The following is a 20,348-nucleotide window of genomic DNA, read 5'->3' on the forward strand; positions in this document are numbered from 1 at the left end:
AGAAATGAATATTAAATTTATGAAAATTAATGAAAATTAAAATTTAAAGAATATTCCATTTTTCAAAAATTGAAGAAAATTGATAATTGCATTTGCAGCTGGACAAAATTCTACTGTTCAAAGTTGAAGAAAATTGATCATTGAATTTTCAGTTTTTGAAGATTTAAGAAACTTGAATTTTAAACTGTTGAAAGTTAGAGAAAATTGATAATTGAATTTTCAAAAAATGAGTGATCAATTTTTAAAAATTGATAGTTGGATTTTCAACATCTAAAAATTTTATTGTTCAAAGGCAGCGGTAGAGTTTCACCCCATGTATCGAGTTCTGATGACGGGGGTGGGGGGGGGTAAATTCACGAAATATCATGGAAAAAATGCTTATTCGAAGGAAAAAGCGTCCTTTATTCAAAATATTGCAAAAACTACACTTCGTTTTGTGTTTCGATAAATGAAGTTGTTAATTAATTTGCATATTACGGCTCCCATGTATGGTGTTCCATGCATAGAATCTTCTCATGTATGGACTACTCCATACATACCATTCATGTTCCACCACCCCGGTGATTGTTGACATTTAATAAACTTTAAATTTCAGTTGTTGAAAAATTAAGTAAATCGAAACAAACTGATCATTCAATTTATATCAATTTAAAAATTGAATTTTGAACTGTTCACAATTTAAGAAAATTGAAATTTGAATTTAACTGTTGAAACATAATGAACATTCATGATTAAAGATAATTGAAGATTGAATTTCCAACTGTTGAAAACTGAAAGCAGTTGATAATCGAATTTTTAACAGTAGAAAATTGAAGTAAATTGATTATTGAATTTCCAATAGATTTAAAAGAATTAATTTTAATTTTTCTCCCATTTTTTTCCTATTTCGTAAAAAATTACCTTATTTCCACTTTTTAAACTTTTTTTTTTGCACTATGATCCCTAACATTTTTTAAATGTAAAGTATTGCGACCTCCCTTGAGAAAAGTGCGTGGCTTCCCTGTTTTTTTTCTTTCCATCAGTCAGCGGTAATCGAATGTTCAGCAGAAACGCGTCGGAAGAATAAGCATCGAGACAGGAACCGGGAACCGCGAATCAGATTTTCTTTTCCTTTCGCGTCAATTAGTCTGGGATAATTGGTTGGGCAATGCCCTTGAACCCTAAGTATTGATTGGTGAGGTTGAATTTTGCCTGTGGATTTCCCTCTGCCTCCAAACGGTTGCGAACACCCTAACTTGTGCATCCCCCACCTGTTATCCCCTACTTCTACCGTCAAAACCACCCTCAACCTGCCATGCCATGCCATTGCCATTCCTGGTTTACCGAACAACGTCGTCTCCAGTCTGACAAGCTTTTTGTGCTTCTACCCACTTCTACCCTTTATTTATTTAATTGAACGCTCCAGGGCCATTTTCATATGTCGAAACCCTTCTTTTTACATTTCCCAGACGCGTCGACGTGGAAAATCTTTCACGCAATCGCACAGGAAATTATCGGGATGAAAGCGGACAAAGCGAACATTTAATTGACGTTGACAATTTCGAAAAAGTGCGAAATTAAAGGTGTCAGGTAGTTTCTGTCTACTGCTGGAAAATTCTGGGTTTTACTTATTCTTCTAATTGCAAGTATCCAAAAACTATCAAAAACTTGTACTTTTTGGTGGAATCACACTAGTTCAGAAAAGAAGAGATTTTTTTTTTAAAGCAGTTAGAAAGGTTGTGAAATTTCGCGTCTTGAACTTCTGACATGGCCTGAGAAAGATGCATAAAAAATGTAAAATTTATATCGTACAGTCTTTGAAATCTTATCTTTAATTCAAGCCACTAAAAGTTAAAAATCTTTATAGGTTCCCGAGATTGGACTAAAAATGTCCAAGCGTGTCTAGGTCAAATTTCAGTTGGCAATTACCGCTGTCGGCCGCACGGGCATCAGCTGAGGCCGCACAGGACGTAAGCCGCTCTCGCGGCCGACAAAGGCGATCGCCGACTGAAATTCAACGCAGACACGCTTGGACATTTTTAGTAATATCTCGGGAACCTATACAGATTAAAAAAAATTGTGTCTTGAATTAAAGATAATATTTTTAAAACTGTTTGATATAATTTTATGATCTTTGCTACACCTTTCTTAGGTGATGCCATAAGTTGAAGCGAAAGTAAAAAATTTGATAATTTCTTGAATTTTTTTAAACTTTCTTACATAAAATATATTAATATTATTGGCCAGTCGACTCGCTTTGAGTCCATGATTCTTTTATATTTCTTGATCAACATTGAATTGTGTTAATTAAAAAACGTTTTACTATAGAAACCCCATTTTACATTTTACATTATAAAGTGGTTGAAAATGTAGACATTTATCGACTGAGAAACATTTAATTATATCATTTTTAAAATATTTAAAAATATGATAACTACAAAGCTTCTTTAATGAGGAAGCAAAAATAATGGAAAATTACAAAAAATCATTCTACTAGATACTACACGTTTTTGCTACAATTCGGAAACATTTGCCAAATGTTACAAGTTGTTATACATTTTTTTTAGAAAATTACAGTTTCAAAGTTACAATTTGTTTATGTAAGTTAGAGTGATTCGCAAAAAATGATTTTCAAACCTGAACACGCACACCAATCTAAGTTATACCGTTTAGTAAACAAATTAAAAAAAAAATCAAAATCGAATATGATTTGGAGGCCCCCTATTCGAGTTTTGTGATTTTTATTGATTTTTTCTTGTTTTTATTTTCTCAACTTCTTGAAAATGCATGTATTAAATTTTTATGCATACAAAATTATCCTCTATTATATTACCGTAACGTTCCATAATTTGATGAATATTTTAAAACTAATTTTTGAAGAAAATGATTATTTTTTTATACCTGATCCACATTTTTCTGTAATAAGTAATGCAAATTCTTATAGAGAAAATGTAAAAAAAAATTTTTTTAAATAGTTTTCTTTTTTGTGCAAAAAATACTCCTGATAGCGTTTTTCTTAACATTTTTAAATTTTAATTATCAAAAGAAAAATGTTCAGTGTTCTTAAGGTTTAAATGTTCTGTTTTCCTTTAGTGCAAAAACTTGATAAAAAATATCGTTACTGAACTTTTTATTGCAGAATTTTCCTCCTCGACTAATGTTTGGATATTTTTTATATCCAATTTAAAAAATCTTGTGAGCACTTTTAAAAAAATAAATTTTTTCATTTATTCGATTTTTGGATTCTAAATTTGATAGGCTTGTTTTCTTTAAACTGAGTAATATTTGAAGCCCTTTTATCAGAAAAGTTGTTTTAGAATTATTTTAATCACCGGTGCATCTAAGGTGGTAATTAAATCATGCTCAAATAGTTTAAAAATTTTTTAAAATAAAATTTCGAAATGAAAGTTTGAGATAAACAAAATTTTTATTAGGATTTTTTGTTGTTGAGAATAATACTTGCATGGTATCATAAAGTTCATGAATATCATGTTGAAAATACTGATCTGAAGCAAATGTATTTTCACAATAAAATAGAATACATTACAAGAAAGAATATGTACAGTAAATTATTTTTTTAATTGGCCATCATTTTTTTAAATCGTTAAAAATGGTAGAGAATTAGAAAAATAATTTTTCCTGATAAATGATTCGGACGCTTTTTAAGAATTTCACAATTACCATAAGGTCAAAATATTGTTTTCTATCGAGAACATACATTTCCACCGGAGTTCGATCTAACCATTTTTTAATTTATTTATGAAAAATCCTATCTAATTACTTTAAATAAAGTTGAAACCAAATCGTTTCAAATTGCTATGATTCTAATTTTAAATCGTTATTTTCTAAGCGCTTTATTTTCTCTGATGGAAATGTATTTTTTCAAATTAAGTTTATTCCATTAAAAATGTAAATAATTTTATTGCGAAAATACAATAAAATTGAAAAATTGATCCTACCATTTAAATCCTTCGCAGTATTGTGCAATTCTAAATTAAAGTTTTAATAGTTAGAGATACATATTCCCTCAACGCCTTTTAAATAATAGGTTTTTTACAAATTAATTTTGAAAATTGTTCTATCTTTCGCGACTTTCACTAATTGAGGGTTTGATATGATCCAAGAAGACAATTTAAACAAATTAAATTTTTATGGCATAATTTTCTGAACGAGTTCCTCTATTGTTTAAAATCATTTTTGAATTGTCCAGAGTTTAAAAATCAAAAACTAAATAAATTGTTTATCTTTCGAAGGAATCGTTTCTTTAAAATACAATTCCTACCCTTAAAAATAAAGCAGACTGCAGACACGAAAAAAAATGCAGTCTCATGTGATCCAAAGGGATAAAATTACGTTTCCTCATTGTGTCGAATAAGCCGGGCCGGAAGGTCGATGAATCGTTTCTGGACCTAGCGAATCCTCGAAATGGGAGAAATATTCGCGTACATGCGTGAATACCGCGCCGGTGGAAAGTCGTGTACGTGGTGTATAACGGTGAGTCGAAGAGCAGAGTAGGGCTAAAGAGAGAAAGAGAGAGAGAGGCGACGAGTGGGATGAATTGGGGGTGGTTGGGGTTGGGGGTGGTCGATATGGCCCTGGGGCCGCGACAGCCGCGTCGGATCGGAAGCTTCCCCTATTCTTCCTGCGGGCGTTTTTGCCTTCTCCACCCCCAACACCAGACCTTCCCAGTACAGCCCCACTCGCCGGCTACGGCATCGCCATCACCCACTCCCGCAACCCCGCCTAATCGCGCCACCCCTTGGTTGATTAAAGAACAGAGCCGAGCTTCGACATGAAGGGTAGCTGCTTCCTAATTCCACGTTCTCGCTTTCTCTTTTGTCCCTCTTCTATCATTTCTTCGTTTCCACTCTTCCTTCTTCGCTTTTTCCCTTTCTCTTATATTATTTTTTATTCCTTCTCTACGTGCACAAATTTTGGGTTTGAAATACATACTAAATTCATCATTTTAAAGATTTGTGATAAATCCTACTTTAAAATTCTCCTCATTGCTGAATTTATTTATACGTTTGGCGGGGGGGGGGGGGGGGGGGGGGGGGGGGGGGGGGCACAGAAAACCGTCTCCTTAGTGTAGTCTAAGAGAAGATTTTGGATTGATAGACTGAAAATAAATAATATAGTACAGTGATACTCTTCTATAGTGCCGATTTTGGGACTGACGATGGGTGGGAACTAACTCATTATAGCCCGCTCCGCTATTGCTTGTTCACGCCTGACTGCTCGCCTTAGTGAGAACCACAGATCCCTCGCACCCCGCGCAGTTCCTGTTACACCTACCTGCTCCGTGACGTTAATTCTCGGAAAGGCTATAAAAGGAAGGACTATTGAAGAGTTTCTATGTATATCAGACTTTAAGGCAGTCTTTACACTCTTTCCTCTATTTTCCTCTTTTTCCCCTTTTTTAACGATTTTCTCTTTTTCTCGATTTTTCCCTTATATGCGAACTTAACTACAATTAGGACTTAATTGGAAAATCCAGATACTTTTGGTTATTTGTAAAAAATGCAGCTATTTTACAAATGGATTCGTTTCACAAAAATTCCATAGGTTTTGATAGAAAATTCATTTCTTTGGAAAATTCATCTCTTTGAGGGTAGAAAAGTCATCTTTTGTGATTAAAAATTTAACTATCTTATTAAAAATTCGTCTTTTTGACTTGAAAATTGAACTATTTGGCTGAAAGTTTAACTATTTGTTCAAAAATGCGTCTCTTTGGCTTAAAAGTTGAACTATATATTTATTTGATTAAAAATTTTGTTGTTGTAGTTAAAGATTCAACTATTTAATTGAAAAATCGTTTTAAAAAAAAATTAATTGAACTGTTTTTCATTTAAAATTAAAATCGTTTTTAGTTGAAAATACAACAATTAAATTTTGGTTTGTGAATTCATCTTGATTGAAAATTAGTAATTTTTAAACTCAACTTTTCTTGCTGAAAATTCAACTATCATGTAAATTTTTGTCTTTCTTGCTGCAAAATTCAATTGTTTTTGGTTAAAGTTTACTGATTTCTATTTGAAAATTTAACTTTTTTGTTGAAAATTCTTATTTCTGGGCTGAAAAATCATTTATTTTGTTGAAAATGCAATATTTCGTTTGAAAGAATTTTCCCCATATTATTCCCCTGTTTTCGTAAAAAGAATGTCCTATTTTCTCATTTTTGAGGTCATTTTGTGCTGAGAAGTATGGAAAGGAATACAATTTGAATTTTTTTATTGAGGATAGATTCTGTCAAGGAAAACATCCCCTTTGCCACAGACATTCCAGGGAAGATCGGTTGGCTGGTTTTTCCTCAATCTCTTTTTCACCCTTTTCATATTTTTCGAGTTTCCCCATTTTCCATCTCTATCATTTCGCTTCCTGTGGGTCTGATTCTGGTACAGGTTCTGATAAATCAAAGCGGAAACGCTTTGGTCACCATTCAGGTTGAAGAACTTCTCTACCCTTAAATCCCAGAGAGAATTCCGCCTCTTGGTACTTCACTTTTTTAAGACTCCCTCTGTCTTTGATCATTCCGCCTGTCCGATAGAAAACGTTTTGCAGGGTACAATTGTCTAGAAGTTTGATTCGTTTGATTTCTCTTCCTTTCTTCTCTTTGCTCTCCTTACTCTCCTGTTTCTTCCTGTTTCTTGTTTTAAATCAGAAAGAAAACTTTGCCTTATGGGGCAAAGAGGTTCCCAAGTTGGGTTGGATTTTAAATAAGGGCTAACTAGGGATCAAAAGTTGAAATTATTTTTTATTTTGAAATAGCCCTTGAAACATAATCACATTGAAAATATTCTCTCAAGATCTGATATTACATTTCACTCTCTTTCCCCTATTCTCATTTTTCACACTTTTTTATTTTTTGGCAATTTTTTCATGCATTTTTTTAACTGAAAATTTAACCCTTCCCTTTTTGTCTAAAAATTAATCGTTTTTCACTGAAAACTCCACTATTAAAAATAAAACTACTTTGTTGAAAATTTACTTTTTGCTTGAAGATTTAATTATTTTGTTAAACGATTCCCTTTTTGGTTAAAAAATCAACTATTACTTTTTTCATTGAGAATTCATCTTTTTTGTTGAAAATTCGACCGCGTAGTTAAAACTTAATCTACTAATGTTTTTTAAAATTCCTTTTTTCTGTTGAAAATTGTTAGTTGATAGTTTAAAATTCGTCCTCTTTTTATAGAAAATTAATCTGTTTGGTTGAAAATTCAACTTATCAGATGAAAGTGGAACTACTTCGTTTTAAATTAATTTTTTAGTCGGACTTTCATCACTTCGATTGAAAATTAAATTATTTTTTGAAATTTCGATTTTTTGTTAGTTAAAAATTAATTTTTTAACTGCAAATGTAAATTCTATTTTGGGTTCAAAATTAATCGTTTTTGGTTGAAACCGAGGTTGAAACTCAAATATCAAATTTTTTGTTAAGAATTCATCTTTTTTCTTTGATAGTTTAACTAATTGGTTGAAAGTTGAATCACTTCGTTAAAAATTCATTAAAAATTTTTAATATTACGTTAAAAATTGATCTTTTTATTTGAAAATTCAACTACATAATTAAAATTAGAACTGTTTTTTGGAAAAATGTTTTTTTTTATAATTAATTTTTCTAACTGAAAATTGATTTTTTTTTGTTACAATTTATCGTTTGTAGCTAAAAATGTTATTTATTCTTCCAAAAATAAAGTATTTGGTTGAAAATTCGTCTTTTTTAGTAAAGAATTAATCTTTTTGGTTGAAAATTCAAATGCATGATTGAAAGTTGAAGTCCTACATGGAGATAAATTTCGGGAGATTAATTCACGGCAGTGCTCCTTGATTTTATTACCTTTTTGCGCGAGAACTAATATCTCGGAACCTTTACTTTTAAAGCAAAAGTTTTGAAGTTTTACACATTAGACCACGCTCCTTTGCTCTCAGGCCTCGAATTCTATACTTTTAGATCATAAGAGTCCGAGACTTTAAAGCACGTAAAAATAGTAACTGTAAAATCACGCGGTTACGTGAATTAATCTCTTGAAATTTATCTCAATGTAGGTAAACAATTTATTTTATTACTTGAAAATTTATCTCTTCGGTTAAAAGTTTTACTATTTTGATGTATATTCGCGGTTTTGGTAGAAAATAATTTTTTAACTGAAAATTTAAGTGTCCCATTTTTAGTTGAACATTGATCGTTATTAGTTGAAAATTAAACTCTTCCGTTAAAAAATAACGTTTTTATTACAAATTTATATTTTTGGATAGAACATTTAACTGTTTTGTAGAAAAATAATATTTTCATCTTCAGGATTCAACTATTATGTTAAAGTGTCATCTTTATTAGTCGAAAAATCAAATATTTGGTTGAAAATTCATCTTTTTGAATATAAAATTCGTCCTTTCGGATTCAAATTCACCTTTTTGACAGAAAAGTTCTTGGCTAGAAATTGGAACATTTTGGCTTGTAGATTCAACTATTTGTTTAAAAATATGACTTTTTTGGTTGGCGTTTAATCTTCTATGTTTGAAAATTCGGCCATTTGGTTTAAAACTCATCTTTTTAGTTTAAAAATTAAACTATCTTGTATATAAATCATCATTTCTAGTACAAAATGAATCTTTATGATTTAAGATTGAACTATTTTGTTGAACATTTCTTTTCATATTAAATTCAATATGGTACCTGTACATTACTTTTATTGGAAATAATTTATTTTCCTATTTTCGTTAAAAATCTGCCTGTTTCCCCTGCTCTGAGAGGATTTATGTTTTCACAAATTTCAATTACATTTTTATAAAATGATAGCTGATAGAATAATTTTACATTTGAATTGAGTTGATAAAATGATTTTGATTTTAGTCCTTGCTGAAGACGGCAGATCAGCTAAAGATCAAGGGCCTCTGTGAGGTCCCCGAGAGCCGGGAGGGTCCACCCTCGGTTAGCCTCAGTTCGCCACCACGGGAATCCGGTACCACCAGGTTAAACTACACAAAACTGAAGAGGCACCATCCGAGGTACAAGAGGCCAAGAACCACTTTTGAGGCTCGCAACTCGGATTCCAGGCACCACGACTTGTACAAGGAGGAAGGCACAGAAGGAGACTTTGAACGCGATAAAGAGGTATGGAATCCACTCGAATATGTCTCTGAATAGCAACACAAAGCTCAAATCATTTAAAGACATCAGTTGTGGCAACTCGGAAGAGGGCTCGGATCATGCCACTTTTTTTACTTTTTTGACAAAAATCTAAATCTTCGCGACTTTTTCCAGAAAAATGCGACTAATAGACTTTTTAAAATGTTTTTCTCAGCAGTTCGTTATACTTGGCTTCAATCTTAATAACAATAAAACTTTTAAAATTGAAATTTAAAACTAGGAAAAATTGTATCATTTTAATTGAGAACATTAAAAGTTGAATAATTTCTTATTAAAGCTTGATAATTAGAAAATGTTTTATTAATAGTATTGCAAATTAAGCAGTTTATAAAGGTCACTTTAGTGATTTAGGTAAGAAAACTATATCAGAAAACCCAAGGATTTATCAATTTTATTGATTTTTGAAATTGCTTTGAATTCTTTTGAAATATTTTTAATTTACCCTGAATTTCACCTTGAATTCTTATAAATTGTATCACATTTTTATTCACTAATTGCATTTACTCTCCCTTATCGTAATTCAATGGAATTTTTTTCTAATTAAAAAAATGTTTTCTATTCACTTAAATTAGTTTTTAGTTGCCTTGAATTCATATAACGGCCATCGAATTCTCTTAAACTTCTTTCATTTCTTCTACTTTACCCCAATTTTATCAATTTTATTAAAACACGCGAAATATTTTTAATTTTTTTCAATTTATTCAAATTTATTTAAAAATCAATTTATTGCATTTCTTGTACATTTTTATTCACCCTGAAGTCTTTTAAACTCACTTTGGATTCTTAGACATTTCATCAAATTATTTTTTAATCTCTTACATTTTTCTCAATTCATTCCAAATTGAATTATTTCAATGATTTTTTAAAAATATTTTTGAATTATGACACCATTTTTTGTACTAAATTTTGGCTTTCATTATTTAAACCCATTGTTATTAATACAGTATAATTATTTGTGATATTTCTTTTGTAAATGATATTACTAATTTTGATTTTTACGACTGTTTTGTCCCAAATTCAATCTGGCATTGCTACCAGAGTAAAATGAGACAAAAAATGAATACGTTAATTTGTAGAAATTTATTTTTAAAGTGGGTTCAAGAACAATTAAAAATTTGATTTATTTCGAAAGTTACGCAGAATTTTAGAAAAATGAAATTTTTACTGATATTGCAGTATCTTCTCAAAGAATTGGAAAAAACACTTCATTTTGGATTCATTGAATGCAGAAGCTTCACATTCTTCATGCTATTAAAAAAAAAATATTTTATGTATTATCATAATTAGGATTACGAACAAAAATACATAGGTTTTCTCATATTTCTAGCCGGTTGTGTATTTTAAATGGCCATCCAAATTAGCCAATTTTTACAAGTCTAACTCTATTAGATGTATACAACTAATCAATTTAAAATATTTGAAATTGAAGAATTTAAAATCAAAAGACTTAATAATTTGTAAAAAATTTTACATCGAAATATCGGAAATTGAACAATTCTTAGCCTTTGAAATGGAAATATTTTAAAGTTAGCGAAACGTTTAAAATTACATTGTTTCAAATTAAAAGCCTTAAATGTATAAGTTAAAGATAAATAAAATTACTGTATAAAAAATTAAACAGGCATTGTCCTAAGTTATTACTATGAAATTTTGTTTATAAATTAATTGTCAGACTTGTGATTCATTAACTTTGCTTATCAAGATTAATGAGATAAACTGAGCAATACTAAAATAATCAGAACTTTCTTGCTAATATAAATTTTGCTATTGTCTTTCTTTATTAAACAACATATATTTCCTTTTAATCTCAGCACTTGAAAAAAATAAAATAAAATTGATAACACTCTTTCCGCTATTTCCCTCTTTTCCACTTTTTTGAAGTATTCCTTTTTTTTCTAATTTTTTTAATGTGAACTGAATTATTAGCACCTAATATGAAAATCCAACTATTTTGTGTTGAAAAGTAAAATCCTTTTTTGTTAAAAAGTCTAATATCATAGTTTTGGTTCGGAACTCATCAGTTTTGGTTACAAATTCTTCAATTTAACTGAAAATTAATACTTATGGTTGGAAATTCGTCTCTTTTATTGAAAATTTAACTACCGAATTTATCTACTATTTTACTTGAAGGTTCCGCATTTTAGTTCAAAATTCATCTCTTTCATTGAAAATTGAACTCTTTCGTTGAAAATTGTTTTTGTTTTTTGTTGAATATTAATTTTTGAACCAAAAATTGAACTATTCCATTTTTTATTTAAAAATTAAATTTTTAGTTGAAACCTCAACTATTCACTTGAAAATTCAAGTATTTTGTTTTCTAAGCGATTCGTCTTATTAGCTTGAAAATTGAAATATTTTGTTGAAAATTCGGCTTTTTGATATGGCAATTTATCTCTTATAGTAGAAACGTTAGATTGGAAATGCAAATTATTCTTGATTAAATTTTCATCTTTTTTGCCAAAAAATTCAACCATTCAGTCTTTTTGGTTGGAAATTAATTTCATTCATTCAAAATTAGACTATACAAGTTTTTGATTTTTTAGCTTGTAAACTCAATACTTTTCTTAAAAATTTATCTTTTTGAATTCATAATTTCTCTCTTTTAGTTGTTAATTCAACTATGTATTTTCTTGAAAATTCGATTTTTTAAAATAAAAATTAATTTTTTAACTAATAATCAAACTATTTCCATTTTTGATCAAATTATCTTTTTTGGTTAAAAATTTATCCGTTCAAAAAAAGTTAATATATTAATTAAAACTTTAATCGTTCTATTTTTATTGAAAACTGATTGTTTAGATAAAAATTCAATTATTTGGTGAAAAATGTATATTTTTGGTAAAAAAAATGGTTTTCTTTGTTTAAAATTCATCTTTTTCCTTTTAAAAGACAATATTCTGAAACTTTCGTCTTTTTAGCTTGAAAGCTGAACTCTTTATTTTAAAATTATTTTTTTTCGTTTGTTTTAAAATTCATCTTTTATATTGGAAAGATCATCTTTATCTTGTGAATATGCAACTCTTTTTGATTGAAATTTAATTTCTTTAGTTTGAAAATTCAACCGTTTGGTTCTAAATTTATTTTTTGAAAAATATTTTATTTTCAACTATCTTCTAAAAAACACTTTTGGTACAAATTCGTAGTTTTGTATTGAGAATTCATCTCTTCTGTTTGCAAATTAAACTCTTTTTGTTAAAAATGAAATATATTTTGATGGGAAACTTAGGTATTTAAAACGTTTCCTAGTGAATTCAATATGATATATACATGCATTTTATTTTAAATAATTTATTCTCCTATTAATCCCCTATTTTCTTGGTAAAAATCGCCCTATTTTCTCTGTTTTGAGAGCATTTTCGACTGTAAAGTCTAAATATAATAAAATTCGAGTTGTCTGAAATAAAGATTAGAGGCGAGTTTTGCAAATTTCGAGGGGAGAGAAAAAAAGATTAGGTGTTTGGGAAAAGAAGATCGGGCTTTAGGTGGGGGGGGGGGGGGGGGGGGGGGGGGGGGGGGCAAGAAGCAGTCGTTACACCTACGCAACGGGGGCTTAACGGCTATTGAAATTTCAAGTCGAAATCTAAATTTGGACCGGATGTTCCCGCAGAATCACAGGGACTGTTGGCAGACTGAAGATGAGGAGTGTGCGGAGGCAACAGCAGCAGCAGTAGTCCTGGAATCCTGCCAACGAGACAATAACAACGGTAACGGTACTACAAACAACAACAACGGTAAGTCGATCCACCGGCTATTTTGCGCCCCACAACTGGAATCTCAAATTTTATTGTCCTTCCTTACTTTTTCAATTATCAGAGTATTCTCACATTTCGATCCTTTAACTTTTACTTCTGAGCAATGGCCATTAGGGTATTCGAAAAAAAAAAAAAATGTCTTGAATCTTCATGTATAATGCATATCGCCGCCAATTTTTTCGGATAAACAACAAAAATATTTAAAAAAAATTATATTAGGAGTTGAGAGGTTCTGCAAGACCCATGAAGTCAACCCGTATTTTCCATGAGAAAAAAATACGTTTTCGTGAATTTTATTCAGAATCCTTAATTTTAGGTCAATTCAGTTGAAACTCAACATTTCTCTTCGAAATTAGCCGTAGAATACGAATAAAAAATTACTTTTTAAATAACCCCTCCCCATGTTTGCTTTATGGGGTCCCCAAAAAATCAAAGGCCGAAGAGTCCAAAGTAAACCAAAGAAGCTTCGTACCAATATTTTCAACTTTAGGAAAAAAATTGAATTTAGAATATCTTGTCAATTTTGGTGACTGCCATAAATTTGGTTGTAATTTAAAAAATGTTTTTTCCTATTCTATTCATCTTTTTATTATTTTTTGAATTACTTTTTTATTATTTTAAGTGATCTTAGTTCTTACTAAGAAAGATTTTGAGTTTAAAATTTAATATACCCTATATAAACAAATTGCCGAATATGAATAATGAAAGTGATTATAGGAGAGTATTTTTTCGTCCTTTTTAAAATTTTATTTCGTCATCAAATAGGAATATCATAAAATCCATTCTAGAAGTTGTTTAAAATGTAGCAGTTTTAAATTTGTATTATTTAAATTCGGTAAATTTTCATACGCTTTTTTCAACATTAAAAAAACATATCTCTAATCAATTTTATGATATTCCTACTTGGCGACGAAATAAATTCAAATAATTACCAATATCACCCCTTATGATTTTCATAATGTGCCTATTGATAGAATTTAATTTACCCGTTGATTACTTTATTATTAATAAAGGTTATATTTAATATAAAAAATAAATTATTAAAAGCTGATTATACTGATTTCATGTAATTAAATAGTTGAAAGAATAACTGGAACCTTTTGTATCAAAAAATGAAATTCAGATAAGTGCAGTTTCATTAAATCGTTTTGAGAAATATTTACTGTATTGTTGCAAACAAAAAAGAAATTTACTACAACCATTTTCCATTAAAATCCCATTTTATTATTGATCTATTTGTTTCGATATTTCACGTTAGATTGAGTTTTTTTTAATTGAGAGAAGCTTTTTTTAAAGATTTTTATTGAGTTTAGTTCGATATCTTTTGATTTTCAATTACATTTTTTTAATATCTTTATTGGTTTGTTAATTTTTTGGCATGAAAATTCCACTTTTTGAATAAAATTTTTCTATTTGTTGACTAAAAAATCCTTATTGGTTAAAAATTCTTTTTAAAATAAAAATGCAATTTCTTGATTGAAAACTATTCTTTTTTAATCAAGGATTTCAACAACCTTATTTAAAATTCGTCTTTTTTATGAATTTAATTTTTTTTCCAATTAAAAACTTTTTTAGTTGCAATATTAACTGTTGAATTCATTTTTTTGTGAAAAGTTAATTTCTCTAAATGAAAACTTAACTACTTTATTTTTAGTTGAAAGTTGATTTTTTTTATTTTATAAATTCAACTATTTAGATCACAAATTATGTATTTTATTCAGAATTAGTCTTGTATAGTTTAGAAATTTAATCTTCTTGGTTGTAAATTCGTCCTTTTTTAATTCAAAATTCTACATATTGTATGACATTTTTCGTGTACAACATTTTTTTCCATACAGAAAAAATTCAAAATTTAAGTTTCCAATCGACTTGACCAAAGGTGAAAATTAAAAAATATTTTTTTAAATTTGTTCGTAATTCCATAATACCACAAAGAAACATTTGGGATAACGGAAAAATCCCGAAAAAATAAAACTCGACTGTAAAATTCCCGTCGAATTAAATTGCCGAATTATAAAATATCTGAACTAGAAACTTCTCGAATTATAAAATCCCCGAATTCAAACAATTAAAAAAATTGTTTGAATGTAAATTTTCAAACAAAATATGGAAAAAAAATTTCGGTATAAAAATATTTTTTACTTATTGTAATTTAAAATTCTAACAACAATTTTAGAAGCTTTGTAAATTGAAAATAATTTTGTTATAAATTCATTTCATTATTGTCTTTTTATTAAAATAAAATTTATTTAAAAAATGTAATTATTTAAATTTGGAAATTTTATTATTCTGGAATTTTCCAATTCGGTAATATTATAAGCTGTTCGGGAATTTTATAATTCGTGAATTTTCAGTTATCCCAAACTTTTTAGTGCCATTATGAAGGAATCTAATCATTTTGAGTTTTTCGACTCACCTTAATGCATAGGATAAACCCTCATCCTCATCTCTGGATAAACTTACCATGGACCACGATTTTAAACTTGTGCACAGCGCCGCTGCTAAATTGGCAACACTGGTCGGTCTCGCCGCGTTAGGTTAGTTTTTTTTTTACTTTAGGTTAGTTTACTCCTCTTGTCTCGAGCGACGCGGGCATCAACAACATTATTAATCTATTAAATAAGTAGAAAGTAAATGATAAATAGTGGTTGTTTTAACGATATTACACGCGTCCGGTACGTAGTGAGCAAAGCCAGTGATTTAAACAACCTTGAAGAGGGGCAAACGCCCGCACCGAATCTGAAAATGGAGTTCGCGACTAGCCTCCATGAATTTTGTTTTCATTGCAGTGCCTGTGATACCAAAAGCTTATTAAATTTGCTCAAGTCTTGTTCGAAATGAGATTTCTCATTAAGGTGCACCTTTTGCTACTAGTTTCGAAGTATTTTTAAAATATGAACTTGAAAGTGAGGTTATGAAGAATTTTCTCAGTCCCGTTGCCGACAGGAAGTTTGCGCAGTCTGATTTCTCTTATAATACCAGTTAGATGTATTGAACTTTTTATATCAAGAATTTTCTGCATAGTATGAAAAAGTTTCTTTTGAGTTAATCGAGAAAATATATTACACTCAAAATGATTGATGCTTATCAAGATTTATTGTCTTCTGACAATGCTCTGATGGAGGACTCCAAAGATGTGCTTCAGCGAAGCAGAAGGGAAGCAAAAAGAAAATTTTGCTACGACGATTCATACGAAAGTTCCCTTGCCTGCGACAAAGAAGATTTTAATCACATTACACTTCAACTTCAGGAAGCTAATTCATTTTTCGGTATGACGAATATCAGTAGGCCGTTCACTTTGGTAAAACGCGAACTTATAGTGAAAGAAGAACTCGAGGAGGTTGAGAATTATCGAGAGCTCACAAAATTAGATTTCAAATATGAGCCTCGTAGGGATGTGGAAGTAGAATTTAAATATGTGAATTCCGACTTTCACGAATCGCAAATCGAAAATTCTCTGTCATCGAATTCTTTGGAAAGTTACCCCACTTTGGTTAAGAACGAATTTATTAAAGAAGAGCCCCAGGAGTTTGAAAATTATCGAGAGTTGACCAAATTAGATTTTAAATATGAGCCTCGTGTGGACGTGCAGCACATTAAGTACGAAACGGATACGAACTTCTATGCATCCCAGGTTGAAAACTCTCTGTCGTCGAATTCTTTGGAAACCTTCCAGGGTAAATTTCATTTGAGTGCATTAGGTAGATTTCTTTCTAATGGGCTTTTATAAAAAAAAAAGATGTTCAAAAATATTGAAAGAGTTTTCTAGCGCCTCAAGAATTGGGACTGTTTTCTGATTTTAGCAAAAATTATTTGTTAATGCTTCGATTTTTCCACTTGCTTTCGATTGCATTGCAAATTCAGTCCACGCAAACGGATCATTTGAATTGAAAGTCATGTGACAGGGAAACGTGACTTCCAACAGCAAACCAATTATCCGATCTTTAACGAAAAAAGCGCATTGCTGGATTTTCAAATGTTGCTGATACCAGTCTGCGAATTTCCTTTGTTAAGGTTTGGAAAATCTGGAATTGTCTCAATATTAATATAAAATTAAATACGATGCTTTTTATTGATAAAAGTAGCTGTATATTAATAGATTGAACTATTTTGTTAAAAATTCGTTGTTTTTTTGCAATAAAAATAAATATATTCTGGTTGACATTTCAAGTACTATATTTTTCGTTGAGAAGTCATCTCTTTTAGGATAAATTTTTTTTTTCTTAATTTTTTGTTTGAAGATTCGTAATTTTAATTGAAAATTCAGATATTTATCTTAAAATTGAACTATTTTTTTTTGTTAAAAATTAATTTTTATACATAAAAATGTAATTGTCCTGGTTGGAACTTGAATTATTTTTTTATTTTTGTTGACAGTTAATTTTCGTGATTTAAAATTTAACGAATCCAGTAGAATATGTCTTTTTGGTAGAAAATTACTCTTCTTGTTTGAAAGTTATTCCAGTTAAATTCATAATTATCTTTTTGGTACAAAATTCAAACACTTGCTTGAAAGTTGAACTGTTTGGTTAAAGATGATTTTTTTAGGGTTCAAAATGCTACTAATACTGTTAAGGATTCATCATTTTCATTGAAAATTAATCTTTTTTGTTTAAAAATTTAACAAATCTAGTTGAATATTCCATTATTCTAGATAAAAATTCGTTTCTTAGATTAAAAATTAATATTTGAGACATAAAATTTAGTTATTCAATGTTTGATTAAAATTGATATTTTCTCGTTGAAAATTCATTGATTTTGTTGATATTTCGTATTTTTGGTTGAAAATTCATGCTTATAGTTCAAAATTTAACTGTTTCGGAAGATTCATCATTTTATTATTTTTTTAAATGGAAGTTTAACTATTCCATTCTTGGTTGAAAATTGATCTTTTTTGGTTCAAAATTCAACTATTTGGTTGACAATTGATTTTTTTTCGTTAAAAATTAAACTATTTGCTTAAAAATGCATCTATTTTGTTGAAAATGCAATAATTTTACTTGAAAAGTTAGGAATTTTGCATTAAAGTTACTTTCACAAATGAAAAAGAATTATTTTCAGATATTTACAAGGACTGAAAAACACATCATTTATAATAAACTCTCGAAATGGTATATTTTGAGCGAATTTAAAAAAAATCGAAATATATGAATGGATCCGTTATATGAAAACTTATACCTGGAAAAAATAGGGAATTTTTTTCCAGGATTTCATAAAGACATCCTGATTTAGAATTTCTCGTTCAGTAAGAACGACTCCTTGAAATATTATTTCTGACTTTGGAAAGAACCCAATTTTTGTTTGAAAATTAGTAAAATTTGCAGAGTACATCATTTCTCTGATTAACATCTTTTATTTTCAAAAATTTGAATCTAGAAATCTTTGAAATTTGTAGGAATTAATTGAACTTGCTTTGCTTATTTAATTAAATTTATTCTAAAATTCGTTTGTAATTATATGATTTCTGGACTCGCTATTTTCTTTACTTTAAATTTTCAAAGCTTCTTAAATTTACTGCCGGAAACTTCTTCGATATAATTGTTTATTTAAATTATTTATATTCATTTTTTTAAAGCAGACATTATCTTTTGTTATTGATAAACTCAATTAAGGTCGAGAAAAGATCGTTCTTTTTGAATGAAACCAATCTTGGAATTTCCAATATTTTTGTCTACTAATTAAAAATAAAATTATTCATGCGTTATATTATTCCACTTTATACGCGTTAGAGTGTCAAAACCTTAATCATTTAAACTAAACTAGAAAGACATCGTATCAGCTTTATGCGACATTTTTTAATGTCGCGGTAATTTTTTTCTTAAAAATATCGTTTTTGAATCTCCTGATTACAAAAATGATTTAACTTGCATAAAAATCAGCCTTGATTATGATATAAAAAGCAAAAAATTGACGAACGCAAAACTTCGTAGAAATATATATTTTTTTCAAATCAGAGAAATATGTTTAAAAAATAAAACCGTTGCATATTTGTTAAAAATACTAATTTCCTACGAAAAATACTAATATAACCTTAAATTGCTAAAAAATTGTAAATCTACTTTGAAATTTATATTAATATTTCTAGTAGAATCTTAGGAACCTAATAATTTTTCACAAAAAACATTTGGAATATTTGGGAAAAATTTTGGATTTGTAAAGAAAAATGTAAATTTCTGGCAAATTTGATCATTTGATTTAAATTTAATGATTCTGTTTAAGAATATCAATTTATAACAACATTTATTTTGATTTTTTTGCCATCAAGAATCTAAAGTTGTTAAAAATTATAAATATTTTTTGTAATATAGTAATTTTTAAATATAAATATCAATAATTTCCGACGAAAAAAAGAGATAAATTTGTTGAGAATTTTAAATCTACCTATCTCCTGTGAAAAGTGTTAATATAAACTGTAACTTTTTAAAAATTACAAATCTCGTTCGTGCTATAATTATTTTTGTTTTAAAATACCAATTTTTGGTGTAAAATGCTAACACAACATAAAATTGTTGCTAGCAAAAACGAGAAACGTAAATTGATGAACTAATTTCAATCTTTGAAATTTAATAATTTTTTATTTTCCTTTATAATGATTTTTGTTAAAAAACTCTAATCTGTGGTGATTTTTTTTCTTATTCAAAGAAATTATCACTTATAGATGGAATGTTGAACATTTAAAATTTAATGTATAAAACAACTTGAAGTAATGAAAAGCCAATCAGCTTTTGAACAAAAATGATTTCGAAATTTTCGAAACATATTGTGCTTCAACTTTATCGGAACATATTCTACCTACCAATAGCTAATCTTCTATCGCTCTGAAAATGTGTTCTATTTTCTATATCAGTGAAAATATACTGGAAATCAGAAGTCTCTAAAACTCAAAAGTAACGTTTGTGTTCAAGGCGATCAATTATTTAATTTTCGTAACGATATAAGCTTTAAAAAAAATGTAAATCCTAGAGATTCCAGGCGTGGGGCGATACACCTCATTCGTGATTAAAGGGAACAGACCTTTTCACTTTGAATAAAAAGGTGACATGTTTTGTCACACAGGGCTTGGCCACTACGGACACCATCCGGACCCTGGCGAAGTGGATCTGCCTCCGGAGACACAGCCAACACCACCTAGTGCTACTCTCGTCGGCACCACCATCACACATCTCAGGGACTCGGACCATCAATCTACAGGTAATGGATCTCGATCGATTTTTTAAAATATTTTTGAACTCTCGGCGCCCATTTTTCTGGAATATAAACCCGGCGTTTATAAGGTTCCCAGAATTGCTACGAGGGTAGTTCAATAAGTCCTTAGAATGAAGTATAAAACAATTTTTTTTGGGTAAATTTTTTTTTATTTTTCAACCCAATCTCCTTGGAGCTCTATACACTTGGTCAATCGCTTTTCAAGTTTTTTTAATCCTTCAGAAAAGTGCGTTTTCGGAAGTTCCTCAAAATAAGCACTTACA

At 29.3% G+C, this 20,348-nt stretch overlaps 1 protein-coding gene across 5 annotated transcripts in view; it reads left to right on the forward strand.

The window, feature by feature from the left end:
• The window catches only part of LOC117167026 (protein bric-a-brac 2-like), a 132,201-nt gene that overhangs the window by 96,434 nt on the left and 15,419 nt on the right, over positions 1-20,348 (forward strand). For 3 of the 5 annotated variants that reach the window (XM_033351582.1, XM_033351579.1, XM_033351577.1), the window contains exons 4-6: positions 8,831-9,091; positions 12,735-12,858; positions 19,915-20,070. In XM_033351582.1, coding sequence (XP_033207473.1) covers positions 8,831-9,091; positions 12,735-12,858; positions 19,915-20,070 — 541 coding nt within the window. Of the gene's footprint in view, positions 1-8,830; positions 9,092-12,734; positions 12,859-15,427; positions 16,557-19,914; positions 20,071-20,348 lie in introns of those variants that run through there. The other 2 variants (XM_033351578.1, XM_033351580.1) reach the window with 2 other exon arrangements.

Source organism: Belonocnema kinseyi, chromosome 2, assembly GCF_010883055.1.
Source record: "Belonocnema kinseyi isolate 2016_QV_RU_SX_M_011 chromosome 2, B_treatae_v1, whole genome shotgun sequence".
Taxonomy (NCBI): domain Eukaryota; kingdom Metazoa; phylum Arthropoda; class Insecta; order Hymenoptera; family Cynipidae; genus Belonocnema; species Belonocnema kinseyi.